Source organism: Nyctereutes procyonoides, unplaced genomic scaffold, assembly GCF_905146905.1.
Source record: "Nyctereutes procyonoides isolate TBG_1078 unplaced genomic scaffold, NYPRO_anot_genome, whole genome shotgun sequence".
In the NCBI taxonomy this organism is placed as follows: domain Eukaryota; kingdom Metazoa; phylum Chordata; class Mammalia; order Carnivora; family Canidae; genus Nyctereutes; species Nyctereutes procyonoides.
Window position 1 is genome coordinate 35782403 of NW_026575120.1, and position 16264 is coordinate 35798666.

At 43.6% G+C, this 16264-nt stretch overlaps 2 protein-coding genes across 7 annotated transcripts in view; one reads left to right on the forward strand and one right to left on the reverse strand.

Annotated features, from left to right (window-relative positions):
• LOC129515900 (olfactory receptor 6V1-like) overlaps nt 1-16264 on the reverse strand; it is a 278554-nt gene that overhangs the window by 230926 nt on the left and 31364 nt on the right. For 5 of the 6 annotated variants that reach the window (XR_008665674.1, XM_055335087.1, XM_055335088.1 and 2 more), the window contains one exon: nt 9326-9453. The gene's annotated coding sequence lies outside the window, so the exon portion shown is untranslated. Of the gene's footprint in view, nt 1-9325; nt 9454-14745; nt 14842-16264 lie in introns of all 6 variants that reach the window. The other variant, XM_055335089.1, reaches the window with a different exon arrangement.
• On the forward strand, nt 3988-5736 carry TAS2R40 (taste 2 receptor member 40). The gene has a single exon (XM_055335084.1). The coding sequence runs from the start codon at nt 4783-4785 to the stop codon at nt 5734-5736; it is 954 nt and encodes a 317-aa protein (XP_055191059.1). The 5' UTR covers nt 3988-4782.

The following is a 16264-nucleotide window of genomic DNA, read 5'->3' on the forward strand; positions in this document are numbered from 1 at the left end:
GGTCTATTTTTAACTCTTTGAGGAACCTCCACACAGTTTTCCAGAGTGGCTGCACCAGTTCACATTCCCATCAACGGTGAAGAGGGTCCCCCTTTCTCCACATCCTCTCCAACATTTGTTGTTTCCTGTCTTGTTAGTGTTCACCATTCTCACTGGTGTGAGGTGGGATCTCATTGTGGTTTTGATTTGTATTTCCCTGATGGCCAGCGATGCGGAGCATTTCCTCATGTGCTTGTTGGCCATGTATATGTCTTCTTTGGTGAAATTTCTGGTTGGTTTCATAATGGCTGTTTTCATACATTACATCCTTTGCCAAATAAGCACATAGGAGAGGTCTACAGTTTATAAACTGGAAACCTATGACTCTCTACATCTATGTTCTTTTTCCTCCTTGTCATAGAGATGTGAGAAATATTTGCTTTTCTAACACCATCCAGTAGAAGTGACTCTCACAAGGCAAATACTCAGTTTTGTAAAACATTATAACTGTTCCCTGTAATTCAGCCCCTGGATCTGACCCCCTCCACCTGGTGGAAGAACATGTCCTCAGTCTTGTCCAGGAAGTCATTCAGTCACTTCCAATGAGGACGTTGAGTGGCAGGGTTCCTATTGTCCCAGAACTGGCCTTGGAGCCCATACCATAAACCAGGTGGGTAAGCACCCCTTGCCCTGCTGCCACTGCAATTGCAATGCGGAGCTTTGGACATGCCATTGCTTAGCTTTTCTCCAGAACAATACTGGGGCTCTTTGAGGAAGGGACATGGGTACAGATGTTTTTTAAAGCCCTGCAATGTGAATGCAGGCAATTCTGGTATATGCACAAGGTTGAGAAGGATAGATCTAAAGCAAGCAGTCAACAACAGGGGCTAAATACTGACTTGCCAACCTTACCAAGAAGTGACGATTCCAGCTCTACTGTAACTAGTGGCAGCCCACCATCTATGCCTAGACTCAACAAAACAGGAGGGAAGGGTGACTGGAACTTGTAAGAACTGACTCCAGTACTGCTGCAGAGCCCTCTACAGCTCCCACGTGCTCCTCAGGAGACAGCCAGTACTTGATGCCCGGCCTCCAGAGCCACATATGGCCCGAAGGTGTCAGGGCAGCAGCAGCTACCACAAGAGGACACATTTACTGCAGCAGCCAGTAAAATAAAGAGATAAAAAAAAAAAATATGTCCCTTCTCCCACAGCAGCACCCTGGAAGAAGAGACAGGGGTCCCAGACCCATCAGGTCCCCCTCCGACCCAAGCAGATAGGGTCTCAACTCAAACTGTGCTTGGGAAAGATGGTAAAGGTTTAACCCACACATGAAACCGAACTGGATTAAATATTAGTAACCAAAAAAGACTAGAAAAGATGAAATCTGCCCAAGATGTCACTCAGGATGGGAAAGGAGTGCCAGCAGTACAGAGCTGGAAACTATGATTTAAGGAAAGAATCTTGGTTGTGTTTATCCTGCTCAGTGAGTTCATACCACTTTATAAACCAATCATACTTCAGTGTTTTCTCAGTCATACTAGGTTTAAACACTCTGATTACAAGATTTTCTCAGGATTTCTCCTTCCTGTCTTCCAGGAGGTGACATCTATGTTCTGTGGGCATCAAATAGACTTCGTGGGAGGTGAGGGGTGGGGAGCCTCTTCCATGGCCATTCCTCTTGCATCGGCTTCATCCAAACCCAAGCTTGCAAAGCCTCCTGGCTAACCACTACACCCCTTTGGAATTCACTAACCCCACCCCCTCAGCAAATTTCTAAACCCTTTGTGTGAACCCAAGGAAGACTTAGCGGCTGTCTCAAGTGTACTTTGGGAGACTCAGGAGCAATCCTGCAGCCCCACTGCCTCTGCTACCCCATGCAGCCCTGTGGTATGCCCCATGCAAGGCAGGATATGGGATCCCTTTCACAGAGATGCTCACCTTCTCCAACTCTTCCCTGCACTTCTCATCCCTCCCCAACTAGGAAACCTTCCTAGTCTACATGGCAGTGCTTGAGAGAGAAGTGAGAGGAAATGGTTCCCCTTATCACATATTCTTCCAAAACGGACCTATCCAACACCTGTACCAAACCTTTTGAACCCAATAGCCAAAAATATGAAACCTTTGGTCTTTGGTTCTCCCATGAGAGTTTCCCTAAAATAAAGGAGATTCCATTCTAGCTCCCCAAATGAGAAACGATTACAGACTAAAAAATGAATTGGCCCCACAGCCCTATTAATATGGCACCTGTTCACCAGCCCCCACTGCTCTGTCCTATTAAGATCAGAGAAAAACGTGAACGAACTCCAATAGAAGAAGGTACCAGAACAGCAGAAATCAATTACGTGCAAGGAATTTAGGGAGATATTTATCACAAACTTATGTAAATTGAAACAAAACACACAAAAAGATGAGTTTGGTGCACTGGAATTAGTGAAAACTGAGGATAAACACTACACTCTATTATTTTTTTAAGATTTATTTCTTTATTATATATAGAGAGAACAAGAGCTAGGGTAGGGGCAGAAGAAGAGAGAAGGAGAGAATCCCAAGCAGACTCCCCACTGAGCACAGAGGCCAATGCTGGGCTTGATCTCACAACCCTGAGATTATCACTTGAGCTGAAATCAATAGTCCAACGCTTAGCCAAATGAACCACTCTGGCATCCCAATATCACTCTTTATTTGTAGAAGTAACTGAAATTGGTTCTCACCGGATGTGTAGAACATGTCAAGTAATCTTATTGTTTCTTGTTTCTGGCCATTGTGAGTAAAGCTGCTATGAACACTCTTTTTTTTTAATTTTTTTTAAATTTATTTATTTATGATAGTCACAGAGAGAGAGAGAGAGAGAGGCAGAGACACAGGCAGAGGGAGAAGCAGGCTCCATGCACCGGGAACCCGATATGGGATTCGATCCGGGTCTCCAGGATCGCGCCCTGAGCCAAAGGCAGGCGCCAAACCGCTGCGCCACCCAGGGATCCCTGCTATGAACACTCTTGTACAAGTCTTTGTGTTGACATGAGCTTTAATTTCTCTAAACAATGTTTTCATAATTTTTCAATATATTGCCTTTTCTGGTGCTATTTTTACACCAATATTATTTAATAATAAAAGGCAATTTTATAATAAAAATAAATCTCTGACTTTAATTTGAATAAAATTAATTTGGGAGTGGGGAAATGCATTTTCATCATCTCTGCACTTCTAATATAAAAGTTATAACAAGGCAGGGGTGCTGGGGTGGCTTGGTCAGTGAAGTGTCTGACTCTTGATTTCCACTCAGATCCTCATCCTCAGGGTCATGAGATTGAGCCCTGCTTTGGGCTCTGCACTCAGAGGGGAATCTGCTTGAGATTCTCTCTCTCTCTCTCTCTCTCTCTCTCTCTCTCTCTCTCTCTCCCTCTGCCGCTCCCTCTCACTCACACATGCTCTCTCGCTCTCCTTCTCTCTCTCAAATAAATAATTTTTTTTAAGTTATAACAGGGCCATTACACCAGCACGAAGCCTCAGGGTAAAGAAAACACTAGGAGTTGGTAGATACTGTAACAAACTGCAAAGTGCACACATACTCTGTTTTAAATGCACAGCCACTGTTCCACATCAACCAATTGACCATGCAGCCCCAATATTGCCCAATCTTCTCATTTTGCAAGGACAGGATTTTTGTGCATATATGCAATCTCCTAAATTTAAATGTTGACCAATAAAAAGTATTAAGCACTGGTAGGCTAGTGCTGTCCAGGGTTAGGCTGTACAAGATAAAATACAACCACAGGTCAGATTTGGCCCAAGACTCATTAGTCTGTAGCTAAGATTTTGGTTCTCCATCTGGCTATGAGCAATATGAACTTTTAGCTTTTTAAAAACACAACATGCCTATCTCGGATTCTGACTTACTCAGATTCTTAGATCAGGAATGAGGCTCCGGCATCCACACATTGTTTGAAAGTGCCAGAGTTCACTCTGTTTCACAGTCAGGATGAAGAAGTAGGGAATTAAATTTCAAGTTAACAGTGTTTGGTCACATGTCCCAAATTCAGCACTGTGTTCAGACTGTCGCTTTCCTGGCCTAATTCTATCTATTTCAGAGTTCAAACACTGATGAGCATATCAGTAAATTATAACTGGTGATACACACACAAATAATGAAACTGTCACAAGGCAGTTTCTCTTGTCTTAATTAACCCAAATGGCATCAAATATTGGCTCTTCTGTGCTTGAGAACATTGTAATAGCTGACCTTTGTGGAAGAAACTTGATTCTAAGTAAAAAATGTTCAGATACAAGCTGATGGGAATTTTATTCATGAACGTGCTAAACATAAGATAAAAACATTTCTCCACAAATAAGGGAGAAAAGAAAGGAAGCTGGAGAAGGCAGATCAAAGGAGCTATTTTCAAAGACAACTGAGCAGGTAACAGGTCTTGTGAGATGAGTAAAAGGTATGGAGACAGTACAATCCCTAACCTGGGACTCTTGTCCATCAGGTGAGTATGGGTTTAAGGTTAAGGTAGAAAGATACTGTGGTAGGAACCTCTCTCATTTTTTTCCCAAGAGGCTCCTGCAAGCCAGAGGCAAATGGGTCTTTATGAAAAATGGAGACAGCCAGTAACAAGATCCTTTCATCATTTGCATTTCAAGCCTCTGACTTGTGGTCGTGTGGCAAGCAAATGAAGAAAAATGAAATAAACATTAACGGGGGTGGGGGGCGGTATTTACAATAACATTGAGTGAGGGTCAGAAGGCTACAGAGCAAGTACTGGTCCTTGGCGTGGAAACCTGAAAGTCAGGGACAAAGAGAATGGCCACAGTGAGCACAGATGCCACAGATAGAGACATGTCCAGGTTTAAAATCGTCCTCACCTTGGTGGTCCCCGGAATAGATTGCCTCACTGGCATCGTTGGGAATGGCTTCATCACAATCATCCATGGGGCCAAGTGGGCCAGAGGCAAAAGGCTCCCGGTCAGTGACTGCATTCTGCTGATGCTCAGCTTTTCCAGGCTCTTACTGCAGATCTGGATGATGCTGGAGAATATTTACAGTCTACTGTTCCAGGTCACTTACAACCAAAACACAGTGTTTATACTCTTCAAAGTCACTGTCATTTTCCTGAACTATTTCAACCTCTGGCTTGCTGCCTGGCTCAACATCTTCTATTGTCTGAGAATCGCAAACTTGGCTCACCATGTGTTCATGATGAAGAGGAAAATCACGGAGCTGATGCCTCGGCTTCCGGGACTGTCACTGTTCATCTCCTTATGCTTCAACTTTCCTTTCTCTACAGATATCTTCCATGTGTACGTAAATAGTTCCATCCCTATCCGCTCCTCCAATACCTCTGAGAAGAAGTACTTCACTAAGACCAATGTGGTCAACCTGGTTCTTCTCTATAACCTGGGGATCTTCATTCTTCTGATCATGTTCATCCTTTCAGCCACCCTGCTGATCATCTCTCTCAAGAGACACACACTACACATGGAAAGCAATGCCACTGGCTGCAGGGACCCCAGCATGGAGGCTCACATAGGGGCCATCAGAGCGACCAGCTACTTTCTCATTCTCTACATTTTCAATGCAGTTGCTCTATTTCTTTCCATGTCCAACATCTTCGACATCAACAGCTCCTGGAATATTTTGTGCAAAATTGTCATGGCCGCCTACCCAGCTGGCCACTCAGTGCTACTGATCTTGGGTAACCCTGGGCTGAGAAGAGCCTGGAAGAGGTTTCAGCACCATGTTCCTCTTCACCTGTAAGAGCAGACTCTGTGACTGGAACCCAGACTACCACACGACTGGTTCAACCAGTTCTGCCTTTCTCCACTTAGACTTCTCTCCTCATCCATCTTTTCTGCCTGAATCATGCTCTGATACTTCTCCTCAGGTAACCGGACCCTTCTCAAACATGATGCTTACTTTTTAACATGAGATTCTAAGCAAAAGTAGCTAAGCCACACTAAGATGGATTTGTGAAAGCTTTTGGATCTATGCTGATTCATCTCGTGCCCTGTGCTCCACCCTGCATCCTCCTCCCCTGAGCCTGAAGGAGAGGATGGCCAGATATCTCTGTTTGCCTAGGATGATTTCAGTCTGTGCCTCTTGTCACTCAGCATCCTTTACTTCTCAAGCATACCTTGGTCTGGATGAAAAATGACATGGCCACCCTACTTAAGGCATCCTACTAACCCACAGTGAAAAAATAGGAGGGCTAGTGACAAGCATAGTATGCAGTCAAGAGGCAGAAAGGAAATGGGAATACTGGGACGCCTGAGTGGCTCAGCAGTTGAGCGTCAGCCTTCAGCCCAGGGTGTGATCCTGAAGACCTGGGATTGAGTCCCACATCGGGCTCCCTGCATGGAGCCTGCTTCTCCCTCTGCCTCTGTCTCTCTTTCTCTCTCTCTGTGTCTCTTGTTAATAAGTAAATAAAATCTTTAAGAAAGAAAGAAATGGTAATATCTACAGGGAAAAGGGATTCCAGAAAGAAAGGCTGATCAGAATTATCAGATGCCACAGAGGTTTCAAGAATGGAGGCCATGTATACTATTAGAGTGACAGGTGGCATTCGGATTGCAGAAGTTTCCAGAGAAGGTGAGGAAAACAGTGGGGGAGTTTGTAAAGACTAACAATTGTAGGACACTCTCTGGAGAGAAACATGAAATACAGGGTGGTGAGTGGGATAAGTAAATGGTCAACTGAATGCTTTATTTTTCCAAATGGTAAAAGAGACAAGGGCTGAGGGCAAGAGTGGTGTGTGCAGCCACAGAAAGAAAATAGACTCCAGAGTAAAGGAATGTCTATGTTAATGTGCTCCTAAGTCTGTGGCAATGCAAGGGCGTCCGTTTCTGTCCTCGTCATTGCTAGGTGCCCCCCAGGGGGGCGGGGTGGGGAGGAGGAGGGTAAGTAAACATTCGAGAAGGAAAACATCACACTTCACTGTCACTCTTCAGAATGACAGCATCAGCATTGCCTCAAAGGGCTATACCCAAAATAACACACCCCACTCCTAGATATCTTGGAACCAGAAAGTTAGGAATTTGGGGGTTTCTTGTGTTTGGTGTTTTTAAAATCAGAATTACTGAGGAAAATGTGAAAAGAAAACTACTGAGGCATCAAGGCTGCCAAATGAAAATGTAAGATAAGTAACAAAGACTAAATGCTGAGCATCTGGACTCTCAAGCACATTTTTCTGAGAAAATCCCTTACATCTGTGAACAGCAAAAAATTACATGCACACACACACACACACACACTCTCTCTCTCTCTCTCTCTCACATACATCTCTGTATAGTTCCAACAGCATAGGATTTATTCAAACTAGAAGGGAAAATATTCATGAAAATACACATTTTCCATAGTTTTCCTAACTGACATTTATTTCTCTGACCATTTAAGGCTGGTTTGGTTATTATGATAAGATAAACCAGATTCTGAAGTGTCATTCCAGCTCCTAAAGAATAAAGAAATATACTTTTCCCCAATACATGCATACCTACCACTGAAAAACAGAGAAAAAAAGAAAATTGATTCAGAGCCACCATATGATTTTTATGAACAATGCCAAGATAACAAACCATATAATCCCTCCCCGTGCTTATTATGAAGAAATATTATGTTGTTGTTTGCAAAAGCCAAAAGCAGCCAAGAGCTAACAAGAGCTTTGAGGATGGTATGTCCATACTGTAGTTGCCCTACCTTCAAACAGATAAAGTTCCCTCCAGTTCTCCCACCTTGCCTCCTTCCTTCCTTCCTTCCTTCTTTTCCTTCTTTTCCTTCTCTCCTTCTTTTTCTTTCTTTCTGTACAACCCACCTAAATTCCATAATGGGCCAGAACACTCTATCTTCAAATTGGTTGGCCTTAGACAGAAATCAGAAGTCCTAAAGGATCTGCTTTGCAAACCCTACACAATACCCCTATACCCTGGGAGAGGTTTGAAAGTTATGGTGTGATGGGTTCCTTTACCCACAAAGTCACTCTGGACATTCATCCACCACAAGGAGCAACAGGGGCACTTCAGTTGTCATGGGTCTCCAGTGTGGAAGGCCCAGTACAGGTCGAGGTGTCTCAAACCTGGTTGAGTCCTAGTGAAGGAAAACTAGAGTAGAAGCCAGGGCCAACCTAACAGCTGGGATTTGAGAAGCACAATATTGTCCCACCATACCACACGATCTTTGCCTCCTAACCCCTCAGTGTCTGCTAATTCCACTGTGGGTCCTGCTTTTCTGGGAGTGGACTCAGCAGGAATTCTCTTGTATTTTTCTCTTACACATTCTTTACTCTGGGCTGCTAGGGCACAAACATCTATTGGATAAGGAAAAAGGAACTACACACTCAATCAAGGACATGTCTTCAATTGGGAGAGGGGAGCAGAAATGAAGGGGGAAATTGGGAGCAATCATGGCAGAACTGAAAGGAAGAAACACTGAGAGCCCCATTTCACTCCTGTCTCCCTTTTCCCTCTGGACAGAAGTGGACTCCTTAGGAGAGAGGTGGGAGGAACAGAAATTCCTTGCATGCTCAGAAAGTTTGGTTTGCAGGAGAAGGAGTAAGGATAAACGAGCCAGGGTGCCTGTCCTTAGTGTTGGAAGGCTGGGGGACCTCTCTGGATCCCTTTGCTAGATCAGGAACAGGTTGCCATGGAGAGCAGAGGCAAAAGTCAGAGGAAAATGCTAATCTCCATGTCCTTTGAGGGGAGGTAACATGTTATGTGGTTAGAAACTTCTATTGGTGGAAGCAGGACAGAAGCATTTTAGAGCCTGGGATGTGGCCCAGAAGGGGCAGGCTGGGGCAGCACAAGAGGTGTGGGGCGGAAGGCCAGAGCAGAAGGTCTGGAAAGGGAAGGTGTGAAAGTGCCAAGTGCTTGGCCAGGCTCCACTGGGAGAAGCACTCTACTTACAGCTCCTGCTTGGCCCTTGGGGGCGATCCCTGCAAGCAACAGAAGGTCTTCCAAGAGCTTTCTAGAGGAACATTCCTTGGTGGGGCCCTCACAATTCAGTCTACCAGACAGCACAGGTGTTCCGTGTCTGCAAAGCCTGCCGGTCAACCAGCCTCACTGAGGTGGGACCGGATTTTTTATAGTTTCTTATTTGTCTCTCATTTGGTTTTCCTTATTTTTTTTTTTTTTTTTAGCAAATTTCCTAAATTTTTTTTTAGCAAAAGTGTCTTATAAATGTTCTATCTTCTCTCAGTTTTGTCAGTAGAAAATAAGAGCAAAGTGGTTTTGCAAACAGTTGAAAAGACAAAGAATCAACGATACCTTGGGTTTGGGTTGGGTTCGATTGTGGCCGCAGCAGAGAACCTGACCCGAGGAAAGAATTCCAAGGTGGATCATTGCTGGGAAAATCTTACCTCAGGCAGCTGGCCTCCCTTCTCACCACACAGTTCCTGGAGTCACAATGACTTCAGTTTGGGTCTGGGCTCTGCTACTTCCTAGTGTTTGCAGGTTGTTGTTCCTTTCTGAACTTCAGTTTCTGTACCTGTAAAATGGGAATAGTATTAATAGTACCTCTCTCCTAGGATTATCGATCCCTGTAAGAAATGAGTAAGATTAAAACACAGTGTAAGCTCTCAGCAAATGATAGTTGTTAACGTTCTAAAGGGAAGGGATGTAAGGCTGAGAGGCCAGGAGTACAGAATGAGGCTATTCAGAGCAGGCCAGATGTGAAAAGGCCCAGGACTGGACTGGAGGTACACAGAGGGTTTGGCTTTTTTAGAGAAGCAAAACCTAGTCCAATCATATCCCGAGCAGCTCATTATCCCGAGAGGTGTGGGGTGGGAGAGAGGGGAAGGAGGGCAAAGGAGGGGAGGCCAGGGTGCCCTGAAGTTTTTGGCTCCCACAGATCCTTCTGGCAACATCAGAAAGACATCTAGTATTCCAGGGCTGAACCCCCTGGTGATTTTGAACAAGGTAGGGCACTAGGTCAGGGGCCAGCAAACTTTCTGTCAAGAGCCATACACAATAAATATTTTAAGCTCTTGGGCCACATGCAGTCCCTGTCACAAGTCCTCAACTCTTCTGTTGTAAGCACAGGAGCCACCAGAAAACAACACGTACATGAACAGGCGTGGCTGAGCTCTAATAAAATTTTATTTACAGACACGGAAATGTCAGTTTCATATCATTTTCACACATCATGAAATATCTTTTGATTTTTTTTCAACCATTTAAACATGTGAAAAGCCACCTTAGCATGTGGGCTCTACAAAAACAGGCAGTGGTGAGTCAGATTTGACCTCCAAGCCACAGTCGACAATCCCATCCTTGGTACTTTCTCCAGACCAAGGGGGCACCAAAAACCACCACCAAACCCCAGCTACCTAAACCACAGACACTTGGCATGATAATTTTGCCATGATTTGAACATGACAACTTTCCAAATTTCTCTGCCACTTTTAATTCCTCCAGCTTTGGTCCACCCCTTGGTGATCTCTACACCATAACTCTTTATTTGATTTTTTTTTTTTTTTGTGAGAAACAAACAATGAGTGCTCTAATCTCTCTCTCCTACCACAACCATGCTGTTAAGGACAGACACAGGGCCCCAAAGATACCACCGTGAAGCTACTCAGTCAGTAACAAGGAGTAAAAATCATTAAACAGATTCCTACAGGGTCCTCAGGAGCATTTGGAGGGCTATGTCTCTAGCTCTGAAATGATCACTCTCCTACAGACTCCCACTGTGAGACTGGACACAGGCTGAGGGTCCCTAGGTGGTGCTGACCCAGCAAGGCAATGCTGATATCTTTGTGTCCTTTTGGTTGTTTTTTTAGCCGATGATGGGAAATGTCTAGAGTTAGTGTGGCACATAGGAAGAACCTAGACTTTGGTGTCAAAAATCTAGATGCAAGTCCTCACTCTTAGGTGATCTTTGGAAAGTCACCAACTCTGGTTTGGCCTCAGTTTCCCCATCTGGAAAACAGTGATGCTCATAATATCCACTCCACAGGGCTGTTCTGAGGTTCAAAGGAAAGAATACATACATGTGTAACTAACTACAAGCCACCGTAAGAAGGTGAGCGTGTTTATTCATTCAATGAAAGTGTATTGAGAGGGCTGCTCACTGAAGGAGATGCTGAGCATTCAAAGGTTAATGCAGCTAAACTGTCGATCTCCAAGGGCTCAGAAGGGAAAAGAACAATTCATTTAATTACACAGTGGGAAATACAATAGTGGAGGTCCATGTACCATGGGGTCAGGAACATACCTCAAACCACAAATGTTCAGTTAGTTAAAATTTTTCCAAAAAGAAAATTAAATGGGGGAGCCTGAGTGGATCAGTCGGTTAAGTGGCCAATTCTTGATTTCAGTTCAGGTCTTGATCTCAGGGTCATGAGTTCAAGCCCTATGTTGGGGTCTGTGCTGGGCATGGAACCTATATATATAAATATATATAATACATATACTATATAATATATATAATATTATATGTAATAAATTTTAAAATGAAATGAAATTGTTGGGGCTCCAGAGTGGCATAGTTCCTTAAGCCTCCGACTCTTGGTTTCAGTTCAGGTCATGATCTTAGGGTCTTAAGATCGGACCCCATGTCAGGCTCCATGCTCAGCTTGGAGTTGGCTAGGGCTTCTCTCTCCCTCTCCCTGCACTCTCTCTCTCTCTCTCTCAAATAAATAAATCTCTTTTAAAAAATTAAAACTTGTTCTGCTTTATTTCTTTCTGGGATAGAAAAAGGGGAACTCAGGACAGAACTCTTCCCTCTCAGTCTCACTGGACCAGTGAGGAAAGATCAGGACTGAGAGAATATTCCACTGAGAATCTATAGAAATCACCACGACCAGAGGATGCAAAAGAGAAAAGAGTCCCAACACGTCCAGTCCTCCTTAAGGAAAGCTGCTGTTTGCATCCCCTGCCTAGAGCCCTCAGAGACTATAGATAAATGTGTGTTTTATTCAAACCAGATGCTGAATAATAAATTATGGCTGGTGGCCCTGAGTGCAGCTGGGAACAACAGCGACAGAATGCTTAGCAGGGAAGGGGGTGGCAATTTGATTCTCTGAAGACTGGAGACCTCATAGGATCCTAGTCTGGTTTCTTGTTCATCTTACTTCTCAGTGGAATAGGACCTGACATTCACATTCTAGTCATGAATGCACAGAGAAAAAATTGTTTGCCTTTGGACTCAAAGGCCCAGAAAAATGCCTTGAAAAACTCAGTCTAGCCCCCTTGGAGGTTGTGGTTGTGTTTAATACAGGGCCAATGGGCAGCCCAGGTGGCTCAGTGGTTTAGCACCACTTTCAGCCCAGGGTGTGATCCTGGAGACCTGGGATCGAGTCCCACGTCAGGCTCCTTGCATGGAGCCTGCTTCTCCCTCTGCCTGTGTCTCTGCCCTCCACCCCCTCTATCTCTCATGAATTAAAAAAAAAAAAAAATACAGGGCCCTGCAACCACTCTCCACCTCCTCCCAGCCACCACCTGCTCCCCAAGGAACAATTGCAAATCTACCTGGAGGACTCTATGGAGGCAGGGAAGAGGAGCTGGATTTTGTGTCCTTTGCTGAGGTTGGAAATAGGAGGAAACATGACTTCACTCCTATTTCCACCCCCCCCCCACTCCCCTTGGGCTACCCCCAACTGCCTGCCCTCATAGTGCATGGATCCTGAATTCCCCACCCCACCTGAGCAGGTCCTGACAGGCAGTGACATCAGGGAGGAGAACTGGAGGAAGCATGCATTTTCTCTGCACTTATGGAGTGTTGGAGATATCAACAGGAGTAGATTATGTCAAAGGTAAGCTCTGGCCATAGAGTGACTGAGGTACAAGAAAGGAAAGGCCATATGACTTTTCGGGTCTCTGGCTGAGGCGTGTCTGAGCAGGGCAATGCTCCTACCCAACTTCGGTGAATAAACCCAAAGTCCAAACTGCAAACCCGAGAGACTATACAGCCTGGGATCTCTGTGCTGTTGGATGCAGCCTTCTGACAAATAAAGACACCCCAATCATATTGGATCTTTCTAGTCCCTAAAATCCTTAGCCAAGGACTTCATTCACACTGCAGCATAGCCAATGCCAAATAGACTCAATTAATCAGTTAAATAAGATTAGGTTAGGTTAAAATTACTATTTTTACTATTAGGTTAAAATTACTTGCTCTGGAGTATATAAGTTTTCTACTTGTTTATGTTTTATATTTGTATTTTGATTATTCAGCCTCATGTGAAATTTATTTTAATATAGGAAAATATATAATATAAAAATTAAATACTTCAGGGGATTGCTTTAATCTTTTTATGAACTAGTCAAATTATTAAATGATAAAATGCCTTTGCCTTTGCAGTTTACCTTTTCATGAGTTACTCTAATTTCTAAATCTGTATTCTAACATCTGAAAGTATTAATGCAATTACATTTTTGGCACTGGTTAATTGTATGTGATGTAAGCTTTGAATCTGGTTTTCAAAGGCTGAGTAACTGAAGAATATATCTGGCAAGTCTTCATCTGAAGAGGTCATCCACAACATCCAACTCTACAGCCTGAGTCTCCACCCTCTTGGGTCCTCTATGGCCCGGGGTAACACAGACTACCCCACCTGTTTAAAAACTCTCCACCCCTGGCTTCTGTATCTGTTCAGCTGCCTGGTCTTTATCCTGTTTCCTTACCATCAAGTACTTTAATTAAACAAAGAACTCACTCACAATTTCCACACTCTATTTGTTGCTACCACTAAGGTGACCAACCACTGAGGTTTTAAAACCCAAAATCCTATATCTCAGAAAACCCTGTCTTGGGCAAACTGGAGCAGTTTGTCACCTGAGCACCACTCAAATAACTGAAGTTATATTCAGACTTCAAGTACTATCTTCCTTTTCTTTTTTTTTTTTTTTAAGGATTTTGTTTATTCATTTGAGACACAGAAAGAGAGCATGAGCAGAGAGGAGAGGCAGAGGGAGAGGAAGAAGCAGACTCCCCCCACCCCCCACCCCCCCAAGCAGAGAGCCTGACGCAAGGCTGGATCTCAGGACCCTGAGATCATGACCTGAGCCGGAGACAGACACTTAGCCATCTGAGCCACCCAGGCGCCCCTAGATTTCAAGTATTGCCTTTCAATAACAGCTGTGATATTCGCTCCAGTATCATTCCTTTAGGAGCAGACATTCACAGACTAGCACTTCTCACACAAAACACAAACACAAACGCTCGTGTACACGTGCATACTACCTGCTTAAAATCCTCCACTACCTTCCATTATCTATAGACCTTCAGATGGGCATGCAAAGCCCTCCATACTGTGTCTCAGACTTACCTCTCCTGACAGATTTTGATGCTTTATAATAGTCACTGTACTGAATATAATCATTTGAAAAGTCTGGTGGTTTGGATATGGATGTTTTAATTATGGAAAACTATACATTCAGAAAAGCAGAGAAATAGAACAGTGATCCCTCATGTACCTCAGCCTCAACAACTATCAATTTTCTGCCATGATTGTCTATAGAAGGCTTCTGAGTAGTGTTATATGATTCAAATATTTCTATGAGCTTTAGCCTACAAAATTTTGTGCGTTCTAAATTTCCCCTAAATGTCATGTCCATTCTCAGTCTGTGATTTGATCCCCTTCAAATTAGCATAGGTGTGTGTTCTCTGAAATTTCTAATTCTACACTACTCTTTAGTAAGTCTTCATTTTAAAGAGTTCTACATTAGTCATAAAATATCTGTTTGTTTTAAAACCAATAAAATCAAGAAGAAAAGTCCTAAGATCGCTTTATCCACTTCCCCTCCCCCCCCCCCAAAAAAAACAGGTTTTACTTACTTTCCAAATCTCTTGTCCAACTTTCCTGAAGAAAGCCTAGGGTCATGTCTGAATTCTCAGTCCTCCTTAACCAGTGTATGCTGGCAAACCAGTTCTCTGGGAATGAGTGTGGAGGAGAGAGAAAGGAGAGAGAGAAAGGAAGAAAGCAAGCAAGCAAGTAGGCCTGATGAGTAGAATATTCTGATTTTTATTGTGTAAATACTCCCCCTGTGATGGAACTTGAATTACCATCACGACGTCATTAAATAGAAGTTGGGAAGAGATGCACACCGTCTGTGCTCTCTATCTGGTAGCCGACTCCAGGACATCACTCAATTTCCTCAGGTCAAAATAACAGAGAGGCTGAACATACCAATGCTATAGCCACATGGTCTAGATTTCAACATAGTACTAGCTCTGTGACCTTGGGCAAGTTGCTTAACTCCTCTGAGGCTCAGTTTCCTCACCTTTACAATAGTGGTAATAAACACTTCTGTCTCATGGGTTTTGCTGTAATGTGCACAACTCTTACAATAGCTCCTAACATCCTGTAGGCGCTCACGTATTTCCTGTTATTACCCAGGAAAGAAGATCAAATGGTGCTGCGTGGAGTTACTGCCACTAGATGGCATCCTCCTCATTCTTGTAGCGCCACTTGTTCTTACAGAGGTATTTGCCGCGGGACAGTCAAGGAGGCCGTAACAAGATCAGATGAATTGACTAACAAGACTTCCCCTCTCTCATCTCCTGGCTTAAGTTTCAAACGCCCATTAGGAACCCAGCTATTGATGCTTATGACCCTTGCTGCCACTTCTAAAGCTCAATGCAGAAGCTATTTTCAATAAAAAATGCCTAATCTTGGGGATCCCTGGGTGGCTCAGCGGTTTAGCGCCTGCCTTTGGCCCGGGGCACGATCCTGGAGTCCCGGGATCGAGTCGCGCGTCAGCCTCCTGTCATGGAGCCTGCTTCTCCCTCTGCCTGTGTCTCTGCCTCCCTCTCTCTCTCTCTCTCTCTCTCTCTCTCTCTCTCTCTATCATGAATAAATAAATAAAATCTTTTTTTTAAAAATGCCTAATCTTACTTAGTCATTATAGGAATCAAAACAAAAGCCAGAGTTGTCCTTGTTACATAAGGGGTCAACTCTGATCTTTGCTCTCCTCAGCTATCTCCTCTCACTCAAAGGAAGACAGTACGGCTTCAAATGTGACATCCATTATCGTCGCATTGTTTCCTGCCCAGTCACTCTGAAAGGGGACATAAATCAGTCGAACAATAGTTCAGTTCTATAAATATTTACTGAGCTACTGAATATGTGAGATACAGTACCAGAAAATAAGGATATATGGGTAAATAACTATATAGAAGGAAAGAATTTGCCTATCAACAAATCTAGATCTCTCCAGAAATCAAATATTAATTTTTTTTATGAATTCAACAACTTAGTTAAAACTTACATAGAAGAATAAAGGTCCTTGAATAATTAATCTCTACCAGATATTAAAGCATACTGCTAAGTTATTTTTAAACTAATATAACGGGA